Source organism: Parasteatoda tepidariorum, chromosome 4, assembly GCF_982258835.1.
Source record: "Parasteatoda tepidariorum strain Cologne lab strain chromosome 4, Ptep-v5.0, whole genome shotgun sequence".
Classification (NCBI taxonomy): Eukaryota; Metazoa; Arthropoda; class Arachnida; order Araneae; family Theridiidae; genus Parasteatoda; species Parasteatoda tepidariorum.
Window position 1 is genome coordinate 67,787,172 of NC_141758.1, and position 25,928 is coordinate 67,813,099.

Genomic DNA, 25,928 nt, shown 5'->3' on the forward strand with positions numbered 1-25,928 from the left:
AACAATTTGTAGTTATAAAACGTAATTTTAATTTACTTTTATAAAGTTATCTTTCTTATTTATAAAATTCTTTTATTTGAACGTATAATCAGCTAATTTTGCAAAAAGTTTGTTTAGAATTAGCTTTTAGAATTAGTTACAGAATTAGCTATATTAGAATAGCTCAATAATCGGAAAAAACAAGATATCAAAAAATAAACAAATAATTAAACAAACTGAATTTTTTTAAATATTTTATAAACGTAGTTGAACAGCCGACTCAATTTTGAGTTAAAGACTACTAATGTTCTTCGCCGTAGTCTTGCAATTTTGAACGAAATCCAGAAGACAAGGAAACTCCTGAATCAAGTACTGGGAGAAATTTACCTTCATGGAGGATTTTTTGATGGAACTAATCCACATTTGCATTACACTGAGAGGAAGACCACGAAAGCCTTCCGTGGTTAGCTTGAAGGCAAGGGGACTCTTACCCATGATCCGTCTACCACTGAGGATATTTTATGTCAGTACTGTAGTCGGTACAAGCTGGGTGCTGAATGCGTTTCGACTAGCCATTCCAGGAATTCGAACCCGGTTAACCTCTGTGGAAGGCGAATGCTCTATCCCCTGAGCCACCACGACTCTCTTATAGTATATGGTAAAAAGGTTATAAGGAATAATGTGGGGTGTTAAATATTTTTACTGAGACAAAAAAAAGTTTTGTTTACCAAGTATTTTTACACTGAAACAAATGAGATCAAATACGAGACAATGTGACGAATTGTGCCGAATTTATAATACGTACAAAAAAGTACAATATTTAACTTGTGCCCTTCTACTCATCTGAAATTGCTATCTACATAAATAAAGAATGGTTACCTATGTATTTTTTACACATAAAAGTATGGGATGAAGCACAAAACTATTTGGAATAATTTAAAAGTCACAAAGGTTTTATGTATAAAAAGTACTATTTTTTTGTCTTGTACCCTGCACACTTTTTAATACTACCATAAAACTGCCTGTACAAATGAGGCATTGTTTCTTGCGTATTTTTTAACGCTTAATTGAGTTAGTGAAGATAAATGAAATTAAAAAAATAGCACATTTTACACATAGAAACCATTCTAATTTTTGAAATATTGTACTTAAAGAATACATATAAAAATATATTTCACTATTCTAGATAGCTAGTAGACAGTAAGATAAAAAGTGTACATAAGTACAAGTCACAATTTGCTTTTTTTATACATAAAATACCATGCAAAATTTGAACTGAAAGCACGTATTTGGATTCATACAATTCAGCATGAAAACAACAAAGAAAACAATACTTAATTTGTTTAGATAGCAAGTTCAGATTCTGAAATAGGTATAAAATGGAATTCCTACAGCTATATTTTTATGCTTAAAACACTTATAATTTTTTAATTACGAATCCTATCATCTCGATATTAGTTTCATGTAATTTAGCGCAAACAACTACATTGAAGACATTACCTTATGTGTCTAAATAGCAACAAACAGGTTTTACTTTGCACTTAATCCCTTTCCTCCTCTCCCATGAAAGCCAGACTTGCAAGATCATGGAAATTTTTTACCATTTACTATAATGAGGGTAGTCAACAGTTGCTGGTTTTAACTAGCTGTTTTTGGATGATCCTTTAAAACCCTATTTTAACTGTGCTATTAAAGAGAACTTACAACATTTTGATATTTGCTTAAAAATTTATTACAATAAACAAGTTAATAGTTTTTGAATGACATCGAATGAATTCAATTTCAAAAATGTTAATCGAGACGAGTTTGCTGCATTTATGTTTCAATTGTTCTAAATAGTTACAGAGACTTTATGCATCGTATTTTATGTTATATTCATTTACAGGAAATGATTTAGAAGCTGGCACAATAAGTTTTCTATTGTGAAAATCTTAAATAGACTTTTATGTGACCATTTACAGATCTTTTATGTCCTAAAAACTGAAGTGATTCCTTTCTCGAGAACAATGTCATTCTTTTGGAGTTATAGATACTTGCATTAAAGTTTAAAACTAGTGTCGCACGCACGCGAATAAATGACACTTTTTCGGTTTTTATGAACCTTCTTAACATAAAAGGGTTCATAAAAGCAGAATCACTCTTCCGAAAAGAGTAACAAAGCATATGCGCTTTGATTTCTCTCTTTCAGACTTAAATTTTAAGCAAATAATGTGAATTTTATTATGCTTTTATTACTTTTTATTTATTTCAATTATATTTTATTTTTGTTGCTTTTGTGTGTGTTTGTCAATGGAATATTGCAATCGAAATTTCGGCCACTTTTTGAAAAGCCATGGTATTCAATTCTTTACCGCAGTGCCGTTCTAGAGGACATTATGAGTTTTAATATTTTACTGACCACTACATGCAGAATTTAATGCATTTTATTGCCAAAGAAATTTATCGTTCGTCAATTTCGCAAATCCTTTCCGACGGACAAGAGTGCTCAAATCTCCTTCAAAGCTTTGTGCCTAATTTCAATGAAAGTTTCAATCGTTTTCTTTCTGCAACAATTATTACTGAAATATTATTGCTGCAGAAAAAAATTTCGCGCTATTTAAAATATCGACTGCTTTCCTACTATCTAGTGAGCTCAAATTTTTACTGAAGTTCTGCGCTGTATAACAATTAAAGTTTTAAGTGCTTTTTAAACGATCTAAGTCACATTTATTGACATTTTTTAGGTCTTTTAAAAGTTCTGCGTCTAAAATTTATTGAAAACATGAGTTTTCGCTAGGAGCTGTAGGGTTTAGTTCGTTTCAGCTTTACTTACACACAGGAAAAAAAATTGCTAAGATTACAGTACTGTATCGTAATGATATTTTTGATTAAAAGAAACCCCCGTTATTTAGGTTATACAACCAAAACATATGGTATTGAAGCCATCCATTTGTTAATTTTTTCATTCATATGGTAACGGTTTTCCGAAAATTATGGTTTTCATAATTATTGTCCGCATTACCGTACAATTAATAATAATAAAAAAAAATACAAAACTGAAAAGTAAATTAAACGGAATAAACGGTATTTGTGCCATGCTCTAAAGTATTATGATAAAATTACTAAAGTTTTCAAATTTACCAAATTTCATCACGTATTATAAAACTATATTTTATTGTTAGTTTTATCAAAATCATTTTCCAAAGCGCTTCGGTGAAAATTATCAAGAGTTTTGGTGCCAGAAACGTAATAAATCTTACCATATTCTGGTAGTTTTGACTTTACTTTTTTCCTCAGTGTATACATTACAATGTAATTAAAATTAATTTTCTTATAATTTTTTTTTCACTCTATGTGTGTCTGATTTTCGTGTTGTTATTTCAGGGGAAAAGAAAAAGAAAAAGGAAGAGAAGCCAGCACCACTTTTCCCACCAGTTACCTACAATTTTCCTGCTAGGCCAGTTCAACAATATGTCTATTCAGCGCCAATCAGCCAATTCATGCCACTCAGAACATATTCTGTTGTTCAACAACAGTCAGCTTACCCAGTTAAAAGTATGAATTCGTACTATGGTGCGGTACCTGTATCGGGAGGATATAATGCACCCGTAGGATATAATGCACCTGTAGGATATAATGCACCTGTAGTTAGTGGACCGATGAATGGACCTACAGTTGTGAAAAGTTATTCCCCAGTCACAAGGCTCCTATCCAGCGCGGTCACAAGAGTTGTACAATCTCCTGTTTCATATGTTCCATCAAATAGCTACACATACTGGAACCCTAGTGGCAATTTGGGGTACTATAAGAAGTAAAAGCACGTTAGGACCAGTGCTTTGATTACAGATTTTTATAAATTGGACTTAAACTGCTTTTAGAATATTGCATTAAAAGAAACGAAAACAAATTGATTTCGGGTTTTTTTTCGAGTTTTTATGAAATATATTTTTTTAATTTTAAAATTAAAGTCAAGTTTAAATTTAGGTTATGTAAATAAATTCATAAATGTGAAACGGTAATAACTTACGTGAAAATCAATGCCTAGTATTTTTTATAGCTACTTTGAAAACATTAAAAAATTGCTTTAAATGTTTTTTTTACATCAAGTTTGTTAACTGAATTAAAAATTCTTAAATATTAAATTATAAAAATTGAAGTTATGATCGTGTTGTGGGAATAAAATGTTTATTCTTTATTTCAAGATAAAATGAATATTCTCACATTATAAAAAGTTTGGTTAATGTGTTCATACAAATTTAATACATTTGTTGTTGCAAAAACCAAGATTAAACTCTAATTTTTATAATGTGTTCGAAAAATTTTCTAAACTAATTTCAGCATAGTAAAATGAGTTGGTTTAGTAATTTTTTCTTTTCTATATTTTATAAAACAATTTAAACTTTTATAGAAAACGTTCAGCACTGCCATTTTACCTGTAACTTAAAATAACAATGTAATGAACATGAAAGAGTTTTTTCTATGAAAAAACAGAGTATTATTGTTCATTAAATAAGAAAAATTTCGTTCAGAAAAGTCCACAAACTATATTTTTTATATTAACTAATAGAACTGTTACAAATAAAAGTACATTTTACTTATTCTACTGCCATTTATCATTTGTTATTCACCCGCTCCATTGATATCTTTTTGTTTTCGCGGTACTATGCATTTAAAACTGCTGTATGAGTGTTTATATTATGCTTTGATGAATGTCAAATGTGAATGTTTTGTTTACTGCATATGATTATTGTTTATTAAAAAAATAAACATAATATCACAAAAAGATATTTTCAATTGTTTCCATTTGTCTCTTTTATTTGATAAGTCATGCAATTATTCACTTCCTAAAAATATTCCTTATACAATTAAGAGGTAGATACTGGTTGTTCTAATAACGGCTGATGATTTAAAAATTCGTTGAAAAAATTGATATAAAATTTAAAAAAAATTGTTCAGTTCGATGCTTTCTGTTTAGAAGAACAATTATTTCTTCTCATTATGTTTAACAGTTAGTCACAATGTTTGTGAACAATTTCACTGCTTAAGCTATAAAACAATATTTCCTATCGCATGTCAAACCATTTCAACAGAAAATACTGTAATGCATCGTTTACTTTTGTCACCAGACAGCGAAACGTAATTGCTCAGATGGTATTAATTTTGAAAACATTGTAATGTAGGATTTAGTTAGCAGTACCCTCTGTTGACGAAACTTGAAACTAATTATGCATGTTGGCTAAAAATATTTCTTACTCTTAAACAGAGCGAACCAAAATTTCTATTAACTTGCGTTTTTCCTATAGGCTATATGACAAAAGATGAATAGATAACACTTTTTTTAGGAATAATATGCTCTACTTATCTACTTATAACTGTACTACTTATAGCAGTATCTTATTTACTTATAGCACACAAGTGCGAACAAAGAGGACAATTTATAAAGAAGTTTTAAAAAAGTTCATAACGGAACTTACAGTTTTCAGACATTACTATAAGGGCCATATTTTAAAATTGTGCCATTCACTGTAGAGTTGCACAATAAATTGGCCTGAAAATAGCAGAGTTCTCAAGTTTTAAAGGAAAAAGAGAGCCAATACTTACATTATAGGGAATAATTCAGAACGAGATTTCACGAAATTGCATTGAAGCGCCTATCTTCAATATTTTCTGTAAAATCCATATTTTAAAATAGTGTTATTAACTTATGAGAAAATTAAAAGTTTTGAGTTAAAATGTGAATAAATTTTTACGCTTCAAGGGTGGTTTAGAAATTTCACGAATTTGTATTTTCAAGTAAAACGTATATACAAGTATATACAAGCAGCATAATTTAGTTTTGTAGGCTTTATAGTGTGTTCTAGTTAGTCTGATGTTTCTCCTTTACACTTTGGGTGACTGGTATTTGTCATTTTCGATAAACAAAATTAATCTTAAACAATTACAAATCAATTACAAACAAATTACAAATCTTAAACAAAAATTAAAATGATTTTTCAGCAAAACTTTCTCGCTAGAAATTCCGATTTTCTTAAACGTTTTGAAATGAATTTTCATACTTTTGCTGAAAATAGCGTCTTTGTAAGACTCCTGGCCCTTTCAAGGTTTCGTTTTGGGGCCTTATTTGGAATACAAAGTTCCTTGCCTTCACAATATTTGCTCACAATTGCTACAAATTTTTTGATTCTGTCATTTAATTTATCTAGATGGTGTTTTTAAGCCTGTCATGTATTTTTCGGCATACATATTTCCTAGCTTTTTAATTTTCTTTCTTTCATAAATTTATATTCATATTTAAAATTTTTTAATCGCTCTTTAAACAAATACATCAGTAAATTTTTATTCGATATCCCAAAATGAGCTAATATGAGATCCTATTTTTTAACTTTCCTTTTATTTCAATATTAGTGCACAATGAGCAAGAAAATAAAATGACCAACCTGAATAACTTTTGATCTAATGATCGGATCTTCTTGTTTTAGGACACAACTTTAATGGTTCGAAGGGACTACCTAAACATGCTAATTTATTAATGCAGACGATATTTTAAGATATGACATTAGACAAAAATGTACTTTCTATGAATAAAATACCAATTTTTCAACAGATTCGGATTACGGCCACCCCCTAAATATTGGGGTAGCCGTAAGAGATCTCCAAAGTTTCGATCTTTTAATATTAATTTCACTTTTTGCGTTTTCCCCCATATCTAGAGAGCCTTTTAAGCGAATTAAAATTTTTTTCGTATACAATGATGAAATTCGTTCATCCAAAGATAATAACCATGCAAAAAATAACTTTTGGTAAATATTTATTATTATTTATTATTTTATTTTATAACAGTTGGAAATATTTTGAATTGAAAGTTATACAAATGTTTACATCATTTGAAAGAGTGTAATTTTGCATGGCAAAATACAAATTCTGAGCAAAATCAGTCGAATAATATCTAAGATATCGAATTTCAACAAAAAGTTGTGTTTTCGAAATTCGACTTCTCAGGAACTATTCGATCGATTTTTCAAAAATTCTGTATTTTGCCCCTCAAACTTGCATTCTTTAAAATGATGTGAACATTACATTCATTACTCTGATTAACTCTTACAGATTAAAGAGCTCTTTAGTTCCCCACCTGATTATCATAACCATTGTAATTTAATACTATCAAAATTGAGATATTAAATTTTAAAGCTCATAAGTTTAAAAAGCAGAGATGAATGTATCGATTCAGCGGGACTGGTGTGAAAATTATTATTCATTAAAGTATGAAACTTTCTTCAATTAAATTTTTAAGTTTTTAATGGACTTAATTTCTTGATAAACCTCTTCTAGTTAATTTGAATCTTTAATTTAATATTATAATCCCAACTGCGTTCTTTTATCTACATTTCAATGTTTAATAAACAACATTGCTACATTTTCAATTACAAGGCCAGTGTTTAAGTAGTATGAACATTTTGAAAAAGATGGAAGATGGAAAGCCCAATACAAATGTTAAAAAAAGAAAAAAAAAAAAGAAATGGTGCTCTAGCTCGGAACTGCTTTCGCATTTTCGTCGGATTAATGCGCAATACGATCTCAGCTTGCTCGCTTATTGGATATAATTTGGAAATATTGAAATGAAAACTTTTATTATACCAATTATCAGTTGTACCAGATAATTCTAAATTGATAGAAATTTCTTAAAATTATAAGTAAATAAATATGGTAAACTCTGTTTAAAATGCCAAATTATATAAAGCGAAATTCCTTCTAAAATACTGTGAACTGTACAGAAATCTACATTAAGTAGAATAAGTCGAAATCTGCTTAACATGTAAACGGAAAATTGGTGAAATATTAAAATAAAGGAAGCAAAAAAATTAAAGAAAATAAAAACATAAGAGAAAGCATTAAAGAAGACACGAAAATATATGAAAATTTATCTTAGAAGAAAAGTTTTCCCGATTTGTCTAATGATTCCTGTTTTTACATAAATGCTTATTTATTTCTGATGACGAAATTTATGCTATTAAATAAACTGATTCATTGAGTTTCACAATATGAACGTCATGAAGAAATAACAGTAACAATGATTAACTTAGAAAGAAGATGGAATATCTGGCGGAAAAAGATGGAAAGCTCGGGGGTTAAATTTTCAACGGTCCTTAGCGACTCGCTTTCTTTTTCCTTTTGACTGTAGTGGGTCGGAAATACAATGCACGCTGTTTCTATTATGAAAAAATTGCTTCTTGGACACAAAAAATATATTGTTTAAAGAAAATGCCAAACAGAAGAAGCTGAATTACAAATTCGTGGCCTGTAGAGCATGGAGAAGTAGTGCCGATGCCTTACGCACCAAATGGTGTGAAGCACCAAATTAAGTAGGTAAATGGCTTCTTCTTCAAACTAAAATACTATTCAATGCAAACTAAAGAACAACATAAGAAAAATGTATTTTACATTGTGTTAATAATAAAAAAAACATTTAATTAAGTAATGATAAAAGTTATAATTACCCTTTCTAAGAGCCTTTCCTTACAAGTTTGTTAAGATTATTTAACCAACAAGCCATAAAAATCTGCGTTTGCGTAAAAATGGAAAACTTTCCATGAAGAAAAGTTTGCTAGTCACCAATCGATTTCATATTAGATCTGTAAAATATTTTTTATAGAATAATTCAGAGAGTACAGGAGTTCTAAAAACCTTTCTTTCACAACATTTAAATTATTTATCGCCAGTGACGGCACATGCCTTTTATTTTTTATACAATAATGACACTATAAATTTTATTTTTAAAATCAAATGTAAGATCTCTTCTTGAATTAAAATGGTCATTCACATTATTTTGAATGAAAAGGAAATATTTTAAATCAGAAACGTTATAAACATATTTTCTTTTTCTAAGGCGATGACAACTTGCGCGTTCAAGAGCTATTTTTACCCATTAATAATGCAGTACAATGCATTTATTTCCATAACTGTCACTTCAACGATTTTTATAAAGTTAAAAAATGAATAAATCTTAATTTTTTTAAAAAGAAATTCAACTGTTTTCAAAAAAATATGCAAGCATTTCTTAAAAAGATTTGAGTGCATAGATAAGCGAAAATTGCAAATTATTCAACATCCATTGAAAAAGAATATTTTGAAACAAAAATGATATCCTTTGTATAATTTGTCCCAGACGCTTAAAATTTGAAGTTACAAGAAGCGTCAAGGTTTTCTAGAAAGTAGGTTCTTCTGTAAAACAATGCTTAAATTCAATATTTTAATCCTCGTTTTTAAAAATTCATATAAAATACCTTGTAGTTGGATAGGAACAATTATAAATTTTTGACGCTGTCAAAAGTTTGAGAATTTATAGTTTAAAATGACTGAATTAATATTTTCTACCTATATAAGACGCGTCAGTTTGCCAGGTAGTCACAGTTAACTGAAATAAGTAGAAATTTCTACTGCTATCGAAAGAAATTCTACATTGGATAAAAATGGGCCAACTGGTAAGCATATTTTGACATATAGATCTGAGACCCGAGGTTTAAATGGTGGCAGAAAATGGAATTCACACTTGTAGGTTAGAATAGTAAATGTAGGTTAGAATAGAGGTTCCCAAATGGCGTTCTGGAAGTTAGGACATTTGTTTTGACAACATTAGGACATTTGTTTTGCAACATTTGAAACCTTTAATTATTGTTAGACCCAGTCAACAATCCATTATTGATTTCTAAATTTGACTGCAATTTGAAATTATTTAAAGTAAAATTCTATTGAAAAATAAATGAATAACTTTTTCAATAAATGTAATTTTTCTGATAATAAAAAATTTCATAAATTAGAAAAAATATTATGCATTTTTAAAACTTTCATTATTATTTTCTATCGCACTTTTCAAATTAAAATAAAATTACCAAATTTCTTAATAAAGAAATGTGCTTCTCTGATACCAATTTTCAACCTTTACAGCAGTTCTTTTCAGTCTTTATTTCAAAGACAACAATATTTCTGCTTGTTTTAATCAATTTTGACTACAAGCATATATTACACCAAAAACAAATTTATAACTAGACTACCATATCTCTCTGAAATAAAACTCTCATTCTTGACAATTCAGCAATCTTTAGGCTGTATTTCCTTAATTTTGAGAATCATTTTGTCACGAAATCACGTGATTTGTGACGAAACGCAAGGTCTTTGTGTGACGAAAATGCTTCCTCAACTCAAAATCTCGTCATAGTGTAGTATGGGTGATTATTAACTAGATCATAGAAATTAGAGCCGACCGGCCTGTGTAGGGGGCAGGGAACTGCCCCTGCATCAGAAAGGTCCTGGGTTCGAATCCCGGGCAAGGCATGGATGTTTCTTTCTCTCTCTCTGTGTTCTATGTCCTTTCTCCTTTGTGTGTGAATGTGACTCGCCCTATAAACGGGTTGTGATTGTGTGAATGGCGTGGCAGAAGTCGAATTCCTGGCCATAGATGGCGCCACTGAAAAACAGGAACAATCGCACCCCCTCTGCCTAAAACAGGCATACGACAAAAAAAAAAAATCGAAACTAGAATAAAGACTAGACGATCGACCAGATATGTGGAACCATGGTCAAGGATTCGACCTCGTACCAGAAAGATCCTCGTTTCAAACCCCGCATCGGGCATGGATGTAATTTATCTCTTTGTTATATCTGCCTTTATTGTGGTGTTGTTGGGTGACATTGGTTCATCTATATGGTGTTCACGATAAAGTGATTATTATAAAAGTTAGAAATATTCAGCACTACGGTGTTTTTACTTTGGAAAAAAATTTAATGAGGAAGTATGTCTTTAAATTTGACGAAATACGTTGTCTCAAAGAAGTGAAGATAGTCATTTTGCCACTTCGATGAAATTATCGCTTGGAGCATGTACCAGGAAACAGTTTCGTCAGAAACAAAGAAAGATTCGTGATATTTGAGTATCCATTTTTTACAGGGTAGATACAGCTCTAAGACTTCGAATTTAATAGTCAAACATAAAACTTAAGATCATATCTCATTGCTCTCATTAAGTATTTAGAAAATTTAGTTTTTTATTAGAAAATACGTTCGTAATTGTCTTTATTTACTTTGTCTATGAAGTTGGGGCTCTGCCAAAAGAAGAAGCCTTGAGAAATTGAATTTTAAAAATACGACATAGTTAAAATTTGATTTCTGAGTATCTGTTTGACCGATTTCATTCAAATTCTGTACTTTGCTATTTAAAATTACATTCTTTAAAATTATGTAAAAAATTTCATACTTTACAGTTATAAATTGTTTCGACTCTTATTTTGAATAAAATAGTAAAAATAATAAATATTTACCAAAAGTTATATTTTTAATGTTATCACCTTTGGATAAACGAACTTTATAGTTGTGTGTAAAAAGTTTTCTATTCGCTTAAAAAGTTCTCGAGATATGGCGAAATATGCATAAAATAAAATTAACATTAAAGGGTACAAACTTTGGATGTCACTCCTGAGCAAACTAGGGGGACCATATTTTCCAGATTGCGGCTATCTTTCATATTTTAGGGTCACAAATCCGAATTCGTCGAAAAAAAGGTATGTTTATTCAGCGAAAGTATGCTTTTTGTGTCTAATTTCATAACTTAAAATATCGTCTGCACTAAATAATTGACATATTTGAGGTCACAGCATCAAACCATTGAGTCTTAGAACGTGAGGATCCAATCATTAGATCAAAAGTTATTTAGGGTGGTCCGTTTTTTATTTTGCGCATTGTACAACTAATTAAATATTTCATTTGCTTAAAACTTGCGTTAAATATTTTTTCTTTCAAATTCTAAATTTAATTAAAATGAATTTATAATTTAATCATTAAAAGACGGCCACATTACTAATTTTTGAAAGAAAACAAAATGCAATTTGAGTGAAATAAAAAGTAACAATGTTTGCATGAACTTGATAATTAAACTACAATAAATTTTAATTACATTAGTACCTAGATTTTGTGTAAGGCTAACTGGTAGAGCATTGTTTTAGATTGAATCGGTTAGAGAATACTGATTAGGTTTGCCTGGACAGCAACAGACAGTGGTATCTTAGAATAAATTGAACACAAATAATAATAATAATAATATATATATATATATATATATACATATATATATATATATATATATATATATATATATATATATATATATATATATATATATATATATATATATATATATATATATATATATATATATATATATATATATATATATATATATATATATATATATATATATATATATATATATATATATATATATATATATATATATATATATATATATATATATATATATATATATATATATATATATATATATATATATATATATATATATATATATTTTATTGATGCAGGTTTTGATTAATTATGCATGTATGATAAAGCCAAACTCTGATATGTTAATGTTTATTATTTTCCCTTGATAAAAAGTAACGTAAAATGTACTAATATTTATTTCTTTGATTCTAATTTTTGCAGTCAATACTCCTATCACTTGGAGTTTTAATATGCGTGGTAGAACATTCTACAGGCATGCCGCCGTATTACTGGAATAATCCCTATATGCAAGGTGCTCTCGGTGCTCCCTATATGCAAGGTGCTCTCGGGGCTCCCTATATGCAAGGTGCTTATCCACCCATGTTTCAGCCTTACGCTCCTCTTGTGGCTATAACAGTAAAATGTGAAGAAGGAAATGAAGAAATTGAAAGTGAGTGGCCCAACATATTTTTGATCTACTAATAGCCGTGTTTTTTTGATTTTCTATTTGAGTTATAACAAACTAAAAATAAGCTGTCGCGATTTAGTTTTTTTTTGCCGTATTTTACTTAAAAATATCGCCATAGCCTAAAGTGATTAATTTTTAATTAGACTTTAAGATTTTTATTCGAATTATATATTCTTGACACATCTATAGTTTGATTTAAAAGTCCAATTTTTAACTTAAAACTATAATTTTTTGCAATTTTTTTTAAAATCTTTGCTTAAAAACATTTATTTAAAAAATTTTTTAGTTTTAAGGTAAGTTAAAATAGTAACCTCTAACATTTCGAAACCTTTAATACCTCAATAGTACGTAGTATTAATTTAAATTGCGAGTTTTGGGCAGTTTTTTTTAAAAAGAAATATTGAATATACTTATTTATTTTAATCATAAAAGTATTCAATAAGATATGAGGCATGTCAATTTAATGAAGGGACAGAAACTGAAAAATAATTACTCTAAAAATTGAGTATTTTTAAGCTGCCTTTTTCTGTTGCGTGCCCTTTCTTATCCATAACTATTCTTCATGAATTTTCTATTACAGAAAACTATGAGCTAAATTATCAAGTGATAATTTTTTTTCACGATTTTCACCCTTTAAATCTACCCGATGCATCAACAAATTTGAAACATGTTCACTCTAATCTTTTAATTCAGAATTGATTTTAGGTCAAGTAACGTTTGACGCGTTAACATTTGCGGGGTGTTATAGGAAATTGTCACAAATTGCAGGCAATGAGGGTATGGATATTTCTTTCATTTGCTAATTACTTAACGTTTAAAAAAGAGTTGTATCATAACTTAAGATACAAATATAAGTACTTATCTTAAAAATATGTCATTGAAGACATATTTATATTATTTCTGAAAAATAAGTTCGAATAATTAAACACTTGAACTATCACATTTTCTTTTCTGAAAAGATGAACCGTCTTTTTAAACAAACGTTAGACACAAATAGGTTGAAATCATCGGTGAAGGAAATGTCAGTACATTCGGCCGAGACAATTTAAGTAGGTGTAGAGTATAACAATCAATGGCCTTTTATCTAGAAAAATAAAAACATTAGCTAATAGAATAACGGGTAAGTGGAAGCCCAACAATGGTTCTTTTCCTTAGAAAATAAAATCAGTTAAAGGAATAGCGGGAAAGGGGCAGCCAGGTTATTAATCCGGTTGTTATTAATAATAACCACGTCACTAATAACCAGCATTCTATATTTTGATTTTTCCTTAATCTATCATCAGACAAAAAGACAACAATTGCAAATAAAACTTATCCCGACTAATAAATTTTTTTTTTTAATGTAAAGTATATTAGAAGTATTATTTATATTTTAAAACTAAACTATTTTGTATCATCAATTATGAAATCACCTTCTCAGGCGAGAATGCCTAGTGAGTCTTTTACCTTCCACCATTTGAGATGAAACAATTTTCGAAAACCGCTTTAAATGGTAACGCCTAATGTAGACATCAATTGATTTTTGTATTTAAAACGATGAGGAAAATTATCCTAAATAACTACAGAGGATATTCCAACAGGGTGACAACCAACTACGTCGAGCAGGAAACGATAGGACGTGACTATTGAAACTTTGCGTTGTGGTGCCAAATTGTCTTTCTAAAAGAATTGAAATTTCATTGAAATTTTATAAAATTTGTTTTTTAATTTTTCATTAAAGATTCAGTATTTACTATGTCGTGACTCATTACATAGTTAGTATATGTTCTTTAACTAGATATTCTAAGAAGAATTATTTCTTTAAAAATGGTTTTCTATTTTTTAACTTGTTTTAATAACACGTTAAAAAATTTTGTTATTTTCAGTTATAATGATAACTATAATTTTTCTTTCAATGAAAATAATTTTGGAGGAAATTTTAAAGAGCTAGCTATTTCTGCTTCATGAAAGCTCTATAAAAAATTGGTGATAATGGTGATAGTAAGTGATAATGAGGAAACTGATAGACAAAATTATAATAAGTAAATGACACCCTCAGAATTAGGTACACCAGGTACACCGAATATTTAATTGCAAGAAATAAATTAAGAAATAATGATTGGATTTAAGTTCAGTTTCAATCTGTGCATAAATACCCTATTAACTATGAGTTCTAAACATTAATAAAACATTGTTCATTCTGAATTATTTGTAAGATATTTGCTTTGGTAGGTTAAGCATGAATTTTTTTTAAAAAATTGAATTTGCTACTCTTTAAATTGAAAAAAATTAATTTTATATAGTTTTGCTTCGAATTTCATAGTATTTCATTTGTTTAGATTTTGAGATCAAGGAAAAAAATCATAAAAGCCGAACGAGGAATAAAAAGAAAGAGGAATTGAAAGAAGGAGAAAAGAAAAAGGGAAAAGAGGAAATGGGAAAAATAGAAGGCAAGGAATACGAGGAAAGGGAAGAAAAACATGAAAAAGAAGAGCCAAAGCAAGAGGGCAAAGAAAAAGAAGAACATAAAGAAGGCGAAGAAAAAGAACTTGTAGAGAAAGGAGAGAAGAAAGAGGAAAAAGGGGAAAAGAAAGAGGAAAAAGGGGAAAAGAAAGAAGAGGAAAAAGGGGAAAACAAAGAAGAGGAAGAAAAAGGGGTGGAAAATAAAGAGAGCGAAGAAAAAGAGGAGGAAAAGAAAGAGAGCAAGGGAGAGGAAAAGGAAAAAAAAGAGAATGAAGAAAAAGAGGGTGGAGAGAAAGAGGGTGAAGTGAAAGAAGGTGAAGAAAATAAAGGTGAGATGAAGGAGGGAGAAGAAAAAGAAGAGGAAAAGAAAGAGAGTGAAAGTAAAGAGGATAAAGAAAAAGAGGGCGAAGAAAAAGAAGGAGAAGGCAAAGAGGGCGAAGAAAAAGATGAAGAAAAGAAAGCAGGTGAGGAAAAAGAAGAGGCGGAAGGTGAAAAACAGGAAAAGAAAGAGGGCCAGGAAAAAGGAGTGGGAGAAAGTGAGGAAGAGGAAAAGAAAGAGAATGAAGAAAAAGAAAGTGAAACGAAAGAGGGTGAAGAGAAAGAGGGTGAAGTGAAAGAAGGGGAAGAAAAAAAAGAGGAAAAGGAACAGGGCGAAGAAAAAGGAGAGGAAAAGAAGGAAAGTGAGGGTAATGAAGAAAAGAAAGAGAGTACGGAAAAGGAAGAGAGTAAAGAGAAAGAGGGAGAAGAAAAAAAAGAGGAAAAGGCAGAGGGTGAAGAAAAAGAGGGCGAAGAAAAAGAGGGCGAAGAAAAAGAGGGTGAGCAAAAAGAGGGTGAGCAAAAAGAGGGTAAGAAAAATGAGAGTGAAGAGAAAGAGGGTGAAGAAAAAGAAGAGGAAAAGAAAGAAGGTGAAGGGGAAGAAGAGGAAAAGAAAGAGAATGAAGAAAAAGAGGAGGGAAAGAAAGAGGGTGAAGAGAAGGGAAATGAACCGAAAGAAGGTGAAGAAAAAGAAGGAGAAGAAAAAGAGGAAGGGAATAAAGAAGAGAAGAAGAAAGAGGGTGAAGAAAAAGAAGGCGAAGAAAAAAAAGAGGAGAAGAAAGAGGATGGAGAAAAAGAAGAGGAAAAGAAAGAGGGTGAAGTGACAGAAGGTGAGGAAAAAGAGGAGGAAGCGAAAGAGGGTGAAAAAAAGGAAGAGGAAAAGAAAGAAAGTGAAGGGAAAGAAGAGGAAAAGAAAGAGAATGAAGAAAAAGAGGAGGGAAAGAAAGAGGGTGAAGCGAAAGGAAATAAATCGAAAGAAGGGGAAGAAAAAGAAGGTGAAGCAAAAGAGGGTGAAGAAAAAGAGGAGGAAAATAAAGAAGAGGAGAATAAAGAAGGCGAAGAAAAAGAAGAGGAGAAGAAAGTGGGTGGAGAACAAGAAGAGGAAAAGAAAGAGGGTGAAGTGACAGAGGGTGAAGAAAAAGAGGAGGAAGCTAAAGAAGGTGAAAAAAAAGAAGAGGAAGAGAAAGAAGGTGAAGGAGAGGAAGAGGAAAAGAAAGAGAATGAAGAAAAAGAGGAGGGAAAGAAAGAGGGTGAAGAGAAAGGAAATGAACCGAAAGAAGGAGAAGAAAAAGAAGGTGAGGCAAAAGAGGGTGAAGAAAAAGAGGAGGAAAATAAAGAAGAGGAGAAAAAAGAGGGCGAAGAAAAAGAAGGCGAAGAAAAAGAAGAGGAGAAGAAAGAGGGCGGAGAAAAAGAAGAGGAAAAGAAAGAGGGTGAAGTGACAGAAGGTGAAAAAAAAGAGGAGGAAGTGAAGGAGGGTGAAAAAAAAGAAGAGGAAAAGAAAGAAGGTGAAGGGGAAGAAGAGGAAAAGAAAGAGAATGAGGAAAAAGAGGAGGGAAAGAAAGAGGGTGAAGAGAAAGGAAATGAACCGAAGGAAGGAGAAGAAAAAGAAGGTGAGGCAAAAGAGGGGGAGGAAAAAGAGGAGGAAAATAAAGAAGAGGAGAAAAAAGAGGGCGAAGAAAAAGAAGAGGAGAAGAAAGAGGGTGGAGAAAAAGAAGAGGAAAAGAAAGAGGGTGAAGTGACAGAAGGTGAAAAAAAAGAGGAGGAAGTGAAGGAGGGTGAAAAAAAAGAAGAGGAAAAGAAAGAAGGTGAAGGGGAAGAAGAGGAAAAGAAAGAGAATGAGGAAAAAGAGGAGGGAAAGAAAGAGGGTGAAGAGAAAGGAAATGAACCGAAAGAAGGACAAGAAAAAGCAGGTGAAGCAAAAGAGGGTGAAGAAAAAGAGGAGGAAAATAAAGAAGAGGAGAAAAAAGAGGGCGAAGAAAAAGAAGGCGAAGAAAAAGAAGAGGAGAAGAAAGAGGGTGGAGAAAAAGAAGAGGAAAAGAAAGAGGGTGAAGTGACAGAAGGTGAAAAAAAAGAGGAGGAAGTGAAGGAGGGTGAAAAAAAAGAAGAGGAAAAGAAAGAAGGTGAAGGGGAAGAAGAGGAAAAGAAAGAGAATGAGGAAAAAGAGGAGGGAAAGAAAGAGGGTGAAGAGAAAGGAAATGAACCGAAAGAAGGAGAAGAAAAAGAAGGTGAGGCAAAAGAGGGTGAAGAAAAAGAGGAGGAAAATAAAGAAGAGGAGAAAAAAGAGGGCGAAGAAAAAGAAGGCGAAGAAAAAGAAGAGGAGAAGAAAGAGGGTGGAGAAAAAGAAGAGGAAAAGAAAGAGGGTGAAGTGACAGAAGGTGAAAAAAAAGAGGAAGAAGTGAAGGAGGGTGAAAAAAAAGAAGAGGAAAAGAAAGAAGGTGAAGGGGAAGAAGAGGAAAAGAAAGAGAATGAGGAAAAAGAGGAGGGAAAGAAAGAGGGTGAAGAGAAAGGAAATGAACCGAAGGAAGGAGAAGAAAAAGAAGGTGAGGCAAAAGAGGGGGAGGAAAAAGAGGAGGAAAATAAAGAAGAGGAGAAAAAAGAGGGCGAAGAAAAAGAAGAGGAGAAGAAAGAGGGTGGAGAAAAAGAAGAGGAAAAGAAAGAGGGTGAAGTGACAGAAGGTGAAAAAAAAGAGGAGGAAGTGAAGGAGGGTGAAAAAAAAGAAGAGGAAAAGAAAGAAGGTGAAGGGGAAGAAGAGGAAAAGAAAGAGAATGAGGAAAAAGAGGAGGGAAAGAAAGAGGGTGAAGAGAAAGGAAATGAACCGAAAGAAGGACAAGAAAAAGCAGGTGAAGCAAAAGAGGGTGAAGAAAAAGAGAAGGAAAATAAAGATGAGGAGAAGAAAGAGGGTAAAGAAAAAGAAGGCGAAGAAAAAGAAGAGGAGAAGAAAGAGGGTGGAGAAAAAGAGGAGGAAAAGAAAGAGGGTGAAGAGAAGGAGAGTGAAGAGAAAGAGGGTGAAGAGAAAGAGGGTGAAGAGAAAGAGGGTGAAGAGAAAGAGGGTGAAGAGAAAGAGGGTGAAGTAAAAGAAGGTGAAACTAAAGAGGGCGAAGAAAAAGAGGAAAAAAGCGAAGAGGAGAAACAAGAGGGTGAAGAAAAAGATGAGAAGAAGAAAGAGAGTGGTGAAAGAGGGGAAAAGAAAGAGGGTGAGGAAAAAGAGGAAGAAAAGAAAGAGGATGAAGAGAAAGGGGGCGAGGACAAAGAAGTAGAAAATAAAGAAGGTGAAGGGGGAGCGAAGGAAGACGAAGAAAAAGAAATCGAAGAGGAAAAGAAAGGCAAAAAAGGAATTAAGAGAAATAAAACCAAAAAAGGTAAGATTTATAATTTCTACTAAATTATTAATTAAAATATAAATTTTCTAAATAAGCGTAACCATAAACATTGTTTTAATGAAAATATACTTAAGTTGAAATGATTGATAAAAATTAATTTTTTAAGCGTATTTTCAGTTTTTATTCTCAGTTTTGATAAGCAAAGATGCGTAACAGTATTAAGAAGCAAAATATTTGTAATGAAAAATAAAATAAAGCAAACATAATTAATGCCTGACAAAACTATTTAAGTTAAAATCTATTTAATTCTCTCTATCTCTATAAAAATAATTGAAGTTAAAGTAGTAGCTAAAGTTAACAACTATCTACTACATTTAAGCTCAATATTGTTTCTGTTTTACCTTACATATTTATATTTTATCCGTTTTTCTCTTCGGGCATGTCTGTGTCTCTTTATTTTAAACATTTACTTACGTATATATCAATGCAACATAGAAATCTTTTCTGCTAATTAAAAACATTTATTTAAATGATTTCTATGCCCAACAAAAGGCAACTAGCTTTTTAGCATCATTTTTAAAAATAACCTGCATAATCAACATCAAAATCTTTAATTTAACCTAAATATAGTTTTTAGTTTTAAGGATCACTTCACTATGTATGCAAAAACATTTATTTTTAATTTATACATAATTATACTTTTTTTCTTTTCAGAGCAAAAGAAGAGGAGAGAAATGTTTCCATTTTTTCCTCCTTTCGCCTATCCCTTCCCAGCTAGACCATTTCAGCAGTACATGTACTCTGCACCAGCAGTACAGCCGTACTCTGCGCCAGCAGTACAGCCGTACTCTGCGCCAGCAGTACAGCCGTACTCTGCGCCAGCAGTACAACCGTACTCTGCGCCAGCAATACAGCAGTACTCTGCCCCAGTAGTACAGCAGTACTCTGCGCCATATATGTCACCATTTGGAGCTTACCCGGAACCCTATCCCATGAAAAGCAGCTATTCTTATTTTTTTAAGTAGAATATAATACCTACAAAAGATTAATAATGACTCTTTAGATGAAGCAAAGTCAACAACTATATATTACTAAAATCAAAGTCTTATTCTAATTTATTAACTAATTTTTTATTGTCTTTGTAAGACTGATAGTACCGATAATTAGTTTTAAATAATAATAATACTTTGATAATTTGTTGCAGTTCTAAGTTTTTTTTAATTTATATGTGAATTTTTAGCTCGTATGTGAGACGTATACAAAAAATATTTCATTATAAATAAATGGAAAAATTATTGTAAAATGAAAAATTTTGAAATGTAAAAATTATTTCATCAAATAATTTGGTCTAGAAAAGGTAAAGGTTTTTAACAAGCCTCCGAGTCAAAATACTCATCGTATCTGTGATTTTTGAAGTAAGAAAAGACTCACGTTTCTTGCATGTTTCTTGTGTGTATGGTTTCAGGATAAAGTTTTTATTATTCTGTAAGTAAATGTTGGTTTATTAAATGAAATTGTTAGTGGAAACTGATTTTTTTTATGTGAAATAAAATATTTATATGAATTGATACAACGTTTTTAGAGACTTGCAATTACTAAAAAAAGTAGACAGTAGTTCAAAGCAGAATAAAATCCCGTTCCTGAATACCGATACTGCTTTAAAATTAGGTTCTTGATTTAAGTAGACATTATTCACTAGCATACTATCAAAAAGCATACTATCAGAAATAGTATGCTTTTTTCAATTTTTTGTTCAACAGTTTAAAGAAACAGAAAATGACAGTGTAACACTTAAAAATAAATCTCTTGTAAGAATTTTGTAACGCTGTTTAGAAAATGATAAAAATAAATACACTCATGGACAAAAAAAAATTAGCGCACCTTAGCTTGGTACAATAAAATCATGATAATAAAAATATTTTAAAACCCATTTTTGAGCTACTTTAGTTTATATTCTTCAACCTTTCTTTAATTTTTCGAAATTTTACAGATAAAAAGAAAAACACGTTTCAAGTAAAATGAAAATGTATCATTAAAAATATTAATTACAAAAGCAAATAGCTTTAAGACATGAAAAAAACATTTAAAATTCGTATCCTTCTAATAAATTTATCTTTTGATTTAGGAAGCGCAATTACTGTTATTGATTACATTTAAGTACATTCAAATTCAATTCACAACTGGTGACTTTCAATATTTGGGCTTGGAGTGAAATAGTGATAAGCCACAGTTTTTCCACAGGTAGATTTAAAAGAAAAAATCAACTCTGCACCTTAGTACTGTTTTCAGATAGATTCATTACAAGTATACAGAAATTTTATTTGGTAATACCAGATTACTCAAGAAATCTGATTGCCTAGATGAAAATCGTGATGATTTTTCCTAAGAACTCTTCCATGAATAATATGAAAATATATTATTATATTGCTTCAATATATTATAAAATATATTGTTATCTTGCTATGAATAATATATTATTATATTGTTTCAAGTTCTTAATTTGTATTGGAGGCATGCGTTACTCATGATCGAATAAATTATGAACAACTATAGAATAAAAATATTTGGCCTTTTCTTCATGACCGTAATTCAAAGAGTGTAAGCCACGATAAAAAAGATAATTATTAGTTTCCTTAGAAACATAACTGTTGGAAAAAAACTACATTTAACAATAAACTAAAAATTTAATATGTCGTTTTATTTTTGTTGATTTCCACTTTTGAACTATTGAAATTGAGTTTTCACTAAACTATTAATCAAATCACAGAGAAATGCGAAGAAAGTAAAATCAGCATTTAGGGGTCCAAACTTTGGAGCGTTTTCCTAAACAAAATATTGGGACCATAATTCCCAGATTGCGGCTACCTCCTATATTTTCAGGGTCAGAAATCCGAATGCTTTCAAAAAAAGGTATGCTTTTTCATAGAAAGTACGTTTTTGTATCTGATTTCGTAACTTAAAATATCGTCTGCACTTATTAATCAGCATATTTGAGATCATCCCCACGAGCCATTAAGATTGGATCCTAGAACGTGAAAATCCGATCAATAAAATCAAAAGTTATTCAGTGTGGACCATTTTTTTGCGCACTGTACATCATACCAATAAATAAACTGACATTCATAAAAACAATTTAACGTAAAATTCTCGGCTCAATGGGATTTTAGTTCGTAAAATAAATTTTCGACTGGTCATTTGTAATGTTTAATATACAGCTTTATTTCCGCTAACATAGCAACTTTTGGTGTCAATGCTTGAAAATATTAAAGTTCACCTCAATAGCGTATGCTACCACTATACATAGTGATATTCGAATAAACTATTCATATCCAAAAAGAGTAAAGAATGTACAAATTTAATAAATTAATTTTTAAACTGTCTCTCATAAAGTTAAAAATATAAATATGTATTCATAAATTAAATTCTGGAAAAAAAATTAAAGCTCAGTTCGGGACTTCGGGAATAAATGATATCTTCAAAAAAGGACATTCGTATAATTCATTTATGTTAAAAAGTGTAAGTTTAGAGGTGCAAATTTGCAAAATTACTTTCTAACCTGTTTTTTATAACATTAGACAAGCAGTTACACTGTAAAAAATTTCAGATCAAATTACTGTAAAAGGCACAGGCACTCAGGGTGTACCATAAAATTCACTTTAACCGGATTATGTTACGTAACAAAAAATATGATATAAAGTAATATGATATAAAGTAATTTATGATATAAAGTAATTTATGATATAAAGTAATTTATGATATAAAGTAATTAATAATTTTCTTAAAATCACAGAATCACTCTAATTAAATAATTATTACAGTAAAAATTATGGTTTAGTAATTTGCGTCAAATGTATCTTACAGTATTCGGGTGAAAAGGACGATAAAACCAGGATTTTACTCTTGCCAGATTTGCTCATAAAACGTTGACATAAAACTTTTTTGTCACAAACGTATAAATGGTACCTATTGATGCAAATATTCATACTTTTTGTTCAATTTATAAGCAAAATACACTTAAAAATATAAATATTTATACAATTAGCTCATTTTGCTCAACTTAGTAAAATATTAATGTCAGTTTGCAAGGGCATTGCAAATTGTAATTTTCGGTAAGTGAAAATTCCGATTTCGTTGAAGAAAATTATTAATTGTACTGAATAATAAATTTTTATTTTTCTTTATTTTATACATTTAATTTAAAATCTTCTTGATCATATTGTAAATACCTTATTAATTAAAACAACATAAAAATTATCTGGTATTCATTAGCGTATAAATGTAGCTGATGAAATTTAAGAAATTTATGCTTACAGGTATTGCTGCAATTTTTATTTCAATATCACTAGGAAAAAACTTCTTAAAAATATGTGGCAGCTAAAAAATATTCATTATTTTTCTAATACAGATCAATAAACAAGCATATATCTCATCTTTAAATCAAGTTTACTAACAGCTAAAAAATATAATTGCTATAACTAAAGTTTAATTTTCATGTATAAAAGCCAAGCGAAGTTTTAACTCTTTCATTCATTTATTATACGAAAAAGGAGCAATGAGATGTTTAATTCAGCAAAAATGGCGGAATATTGAACATAAATTTGCTGAAATCTTTTAAAATAAATTTATTTGTCAAATTTAAAAATGTAAGATAAAAAATCGTAATCTTTGTAGAATAAAGTATATATAAAAATGCAATTCATTTGATTCATAAAAAAATTAATTAGTCAGTTTTTACTATTTTCCAAATATGTTAATTTTTTCTATTAATATATTATTGACTTTGCGATTTTATGCTTATAATTCTAGTCATTACATAAAACAATTAATGAACCATTTGATAAATGAAAATTTAAAAAAAAAATTCGCTGTTAAGATGAAGACATGGGTAATTTTTTTACTATCTCACGAGCTGAATAGCAAATAATGTGGTGATCGGCAAATAAGGTGATCGGGTATTGAACAAAAGCAGAAAATTCTCGGCATTGAACTCCGTAGTAAATATAATCCAATTTTCTTTTAAATGATAGAAGAATATTTGCCATGGTTGTGTCCAAACGATGTAAAGAGAAGCATTCAATTTCTGTTAATCTTTCTGAATTGTATAAAAGCACTAGAACAAGAACACTAGAAAGCTAGACTTTTAGAATTTTTCTTTTTATTAAAGAAATATGCAAGGGATTTTTGAAGATGAGCTAATTGATGTTTCGTCCCGCAATTTTTGATAAAACTGGCTCGTATGTACAACAAAATAGGAGCTCCATGACAAATGATTGAAAAATTGGCTTTTCAATGTCAAAGGATTGATATGTAGAGGAAGAATTGTGGAATGGATACTTGAAATTTAAACAAAGGTGTAATATTGACTAATTATATTTCTGTATTCCAATAAAAGAGAAAGAAAACGAAATTTCGTAAATATGCCGAATGGTCAGTCAAAATTTGCCGAATAGTGAAAATCTTTGGGAGGTATCTTTGACCTCTTCTGACCTCCCGTCCCGACACCCCTACCAGTTTGATGATAAACGAGAATATTTTTTCTTTATTACACTGTGAAATATTATGGTAAAAAGTACCACCACTACCACTCTGCGTGCTGGCACCCTTTATATTAAAATCCAATTTAACCGAATCATGTAACGGAACAACAATTCTGATATACCATAATTTTTACAGCAATAGTTACCGTAAAAATTACTGAATCACTCTAATTAAATAAATATTACTGTAAAGACTAAGGTATAATATTTTGCATTAAAATTGTATCTTACAGTAATATGGATTTTATGGATTATGTACCCAAAGTGGTGGTACTTTACATTGTAATTTGATCGTGAATTTTTACACAGTAAATTTTCAAAAGAAAAAAAAAGAAGAAGAAAGATCGAAAAAAAACGCGAGTTTTACCAATGCTAGAAAACAATAAGAGATCTTTAAAGATCTTGAAAGAGGTTTTCCTTAGTTTACTTAGTTTCCTTAGTATAAACATAACACAGAAAAATTTATTATGAAAACTAAGCTTTGTTTAACAGTTTTTAAATGAATTAACAGTTTTCGAATTTTCTAAAAAAATGATAAATACATTAAAAAATAATTAAAATTTTTAAAATGATAACATTTAAAAGATACTATGACTTAATTGTATTTAAATTTTTTTTGATAGTTTCTTGAAATAAAAGCAATTTAAAATTAAGAACATCAATGATTTCATACAAGAAATGAGCGATAAAAATAAATTCAAAATAAAAATCCAGCAAAGGATTCAGTTTGAATAAATTTCTGTTACAATGTGCTGAAAAGAAAAGTAAAAAAATTAATTAAAAATTTTAAAATAATATTAATCGAACAAAAAATTCAAATTGAATAAAAATCTCTGTTATAATGTGCTGACATATGAATTAAAAAATTAATCAAGAATTATAATATTTAAATTATAATATTTAAAAAATTGCGCGGCTTAACATGATTTAGAATTTTTTTAAATGAATATTATTATTGTTTGAAATGTGCTATTAAAAAATAAATAATAATTTAAAATAAGACTATTGACAGTTTGTTGAAATAAAAGTATAATATTTAAATTAAGAACATCAAAGATTTCATGCAAGAAATAAAAGATAAAAAAGGAATTAAAAAGAAAAAATCTGATGATGAATTCAAACTTAATAAAATTTCTCATACAATGTACTGACAAATAAATTAACAAAAATAATTAAGAATTTAAAAATGATAACATATAATAACTGCTTTGGCCTAACATGATTTAGAATTTGTAATTTAATAATTTTATTTTTTTAACCGAAATAATTATTTAAAATAGCACTTTTGAAAGTTAGCTGAAATAATTGTATAATATTTAGAATTGAGATCATCAAGGATTTAATCCAAGAAATGAACGATAAAAAATAGATAAAAATTCAACATTAGTTTTTAGTTGAATAACTTCATTTTTTAAATTATTCCTTTAAATTATTTTTCTTTAAAAATAAAAAATTATTTCGAATAAAAATTTCGACAAATAAACAAATTTATAAAAAAAATGCTGAAATAAAAGTATAATATTAAAAATTGAGAACATCAAAGATTTCACACAAGAACTGAGCGATAAAAAACAAATTCAAAATAAAAATCCAACAAAGAATTGAAATTGAATAAAA

General features: G+C 29.7%; 2 protein-coding genes and 1 long non-coding RNA gene across 7 annotated transcripts in view; 2 read left to right on the forward strand and 1 right to left on the reverse strand.

Moving 5' to 3' along the window:
* LOC107449197 (uncharacterized) overlaps window positions 1–4,741 on the forward strand; it is a 24,299-nt gene extending 19,558 nt beyond the window's left edge. Inside the window, exon 4 of the mRNA XM_016064670.4 lies at window positions 3,343–4,741. Within this exon, the coding sequence (XP_015920156.1) occupies window positions 3,343–3,773 (431 nt within the window). The 3' untranslated portion in view covers window positions 3,774–4,741. The remainder of the gene's footprint in view (window positions 1–3,342) is intronic.
* The window catches only part of LOC139425723 (uncharacterized), a 24,837-nt gene extending 16,173 nt beyond the window's left edge, over window positions 1–8,664 (reverse strand). Inside the window, exons 1-2 of the long non-coding RNA XR_011636884.2 lie at window positions 8,454–8,664; window positions 5,560–5,625 (exon numbers count right to left, since the gene is read on the reverse strand). This is a non-coding gene — a long non-coding RNA (uncharacterized LOC139425723). The remainder of the gene's footprint in view (window positions 1–5,559; window positions 5,626–8,453) is intronic.
* A 617-nt stretch (window positions 8,665–9,281) lies between these two features.
* LOC107449175 (uncharacterized) lies at window positions 9,282–20,305 on the forward strand. Of its 5 annotated transcripts, none has more exons than XM_087161305.1 (5): window positions 9,282–9,437; window positions 12,451–12,679; window positions 15,016–17,184; window positions 17,260–18,813; window positions 19,489–20,305. In XM_087161305.1, the coding sequence occupies exons 1-5, from the start codon at window positions 9,426–9,428 to the stop codon at window positions 19,797–19,799; spliced, it is 4,275 nt and encodes a 1,424-aa protein (XP_087017431.1). In that variant the 5' UTR covers window positions 9,282–9,425; the 3' UTR covers window positions 19,800–20,305. The 5 variants fall into 5 exon arrangements, with proteins under 5 accessions (XP_087017431.1, XP_087017430.1, XP_087017433.1 ...); XM_087161304.1 differs by having other exon boundaries at window positions 15,016–18,114; window positions 18,190–18,813; window positions 19,489–20,304; XM_087161307.1 differs by having other exon boundaries at window positions 15,016–16,284; window positions 16,615–18,813; window positions 19,489–20,304.
* Window positions 20,306–25,928: the final 5,623 nt, after the last annotated feature.

What these genes read in the sequence shown, in the direction of transcription:
- LOC107449175 (XM_071181582.2), top strand. An exon ending in AGGAAATGAAGAAATTGAAA is followed by an intron (nt 12,680 to 15,015) that starts GTGAGTGGCCCA and finishes TCATTTGTTTAG; the next exon opens with ATTTTGAGATCAAGGAAAAA. An exon ending in GAGAAATAAAACCAAAAAAG is followed by an intron (nt 18,814 to 19,488) that starts GTAAGATTTATA and finishes TTTTCTTTTCAG; the next exon opens with AGCAAAAGAAGAGGAGAGAA.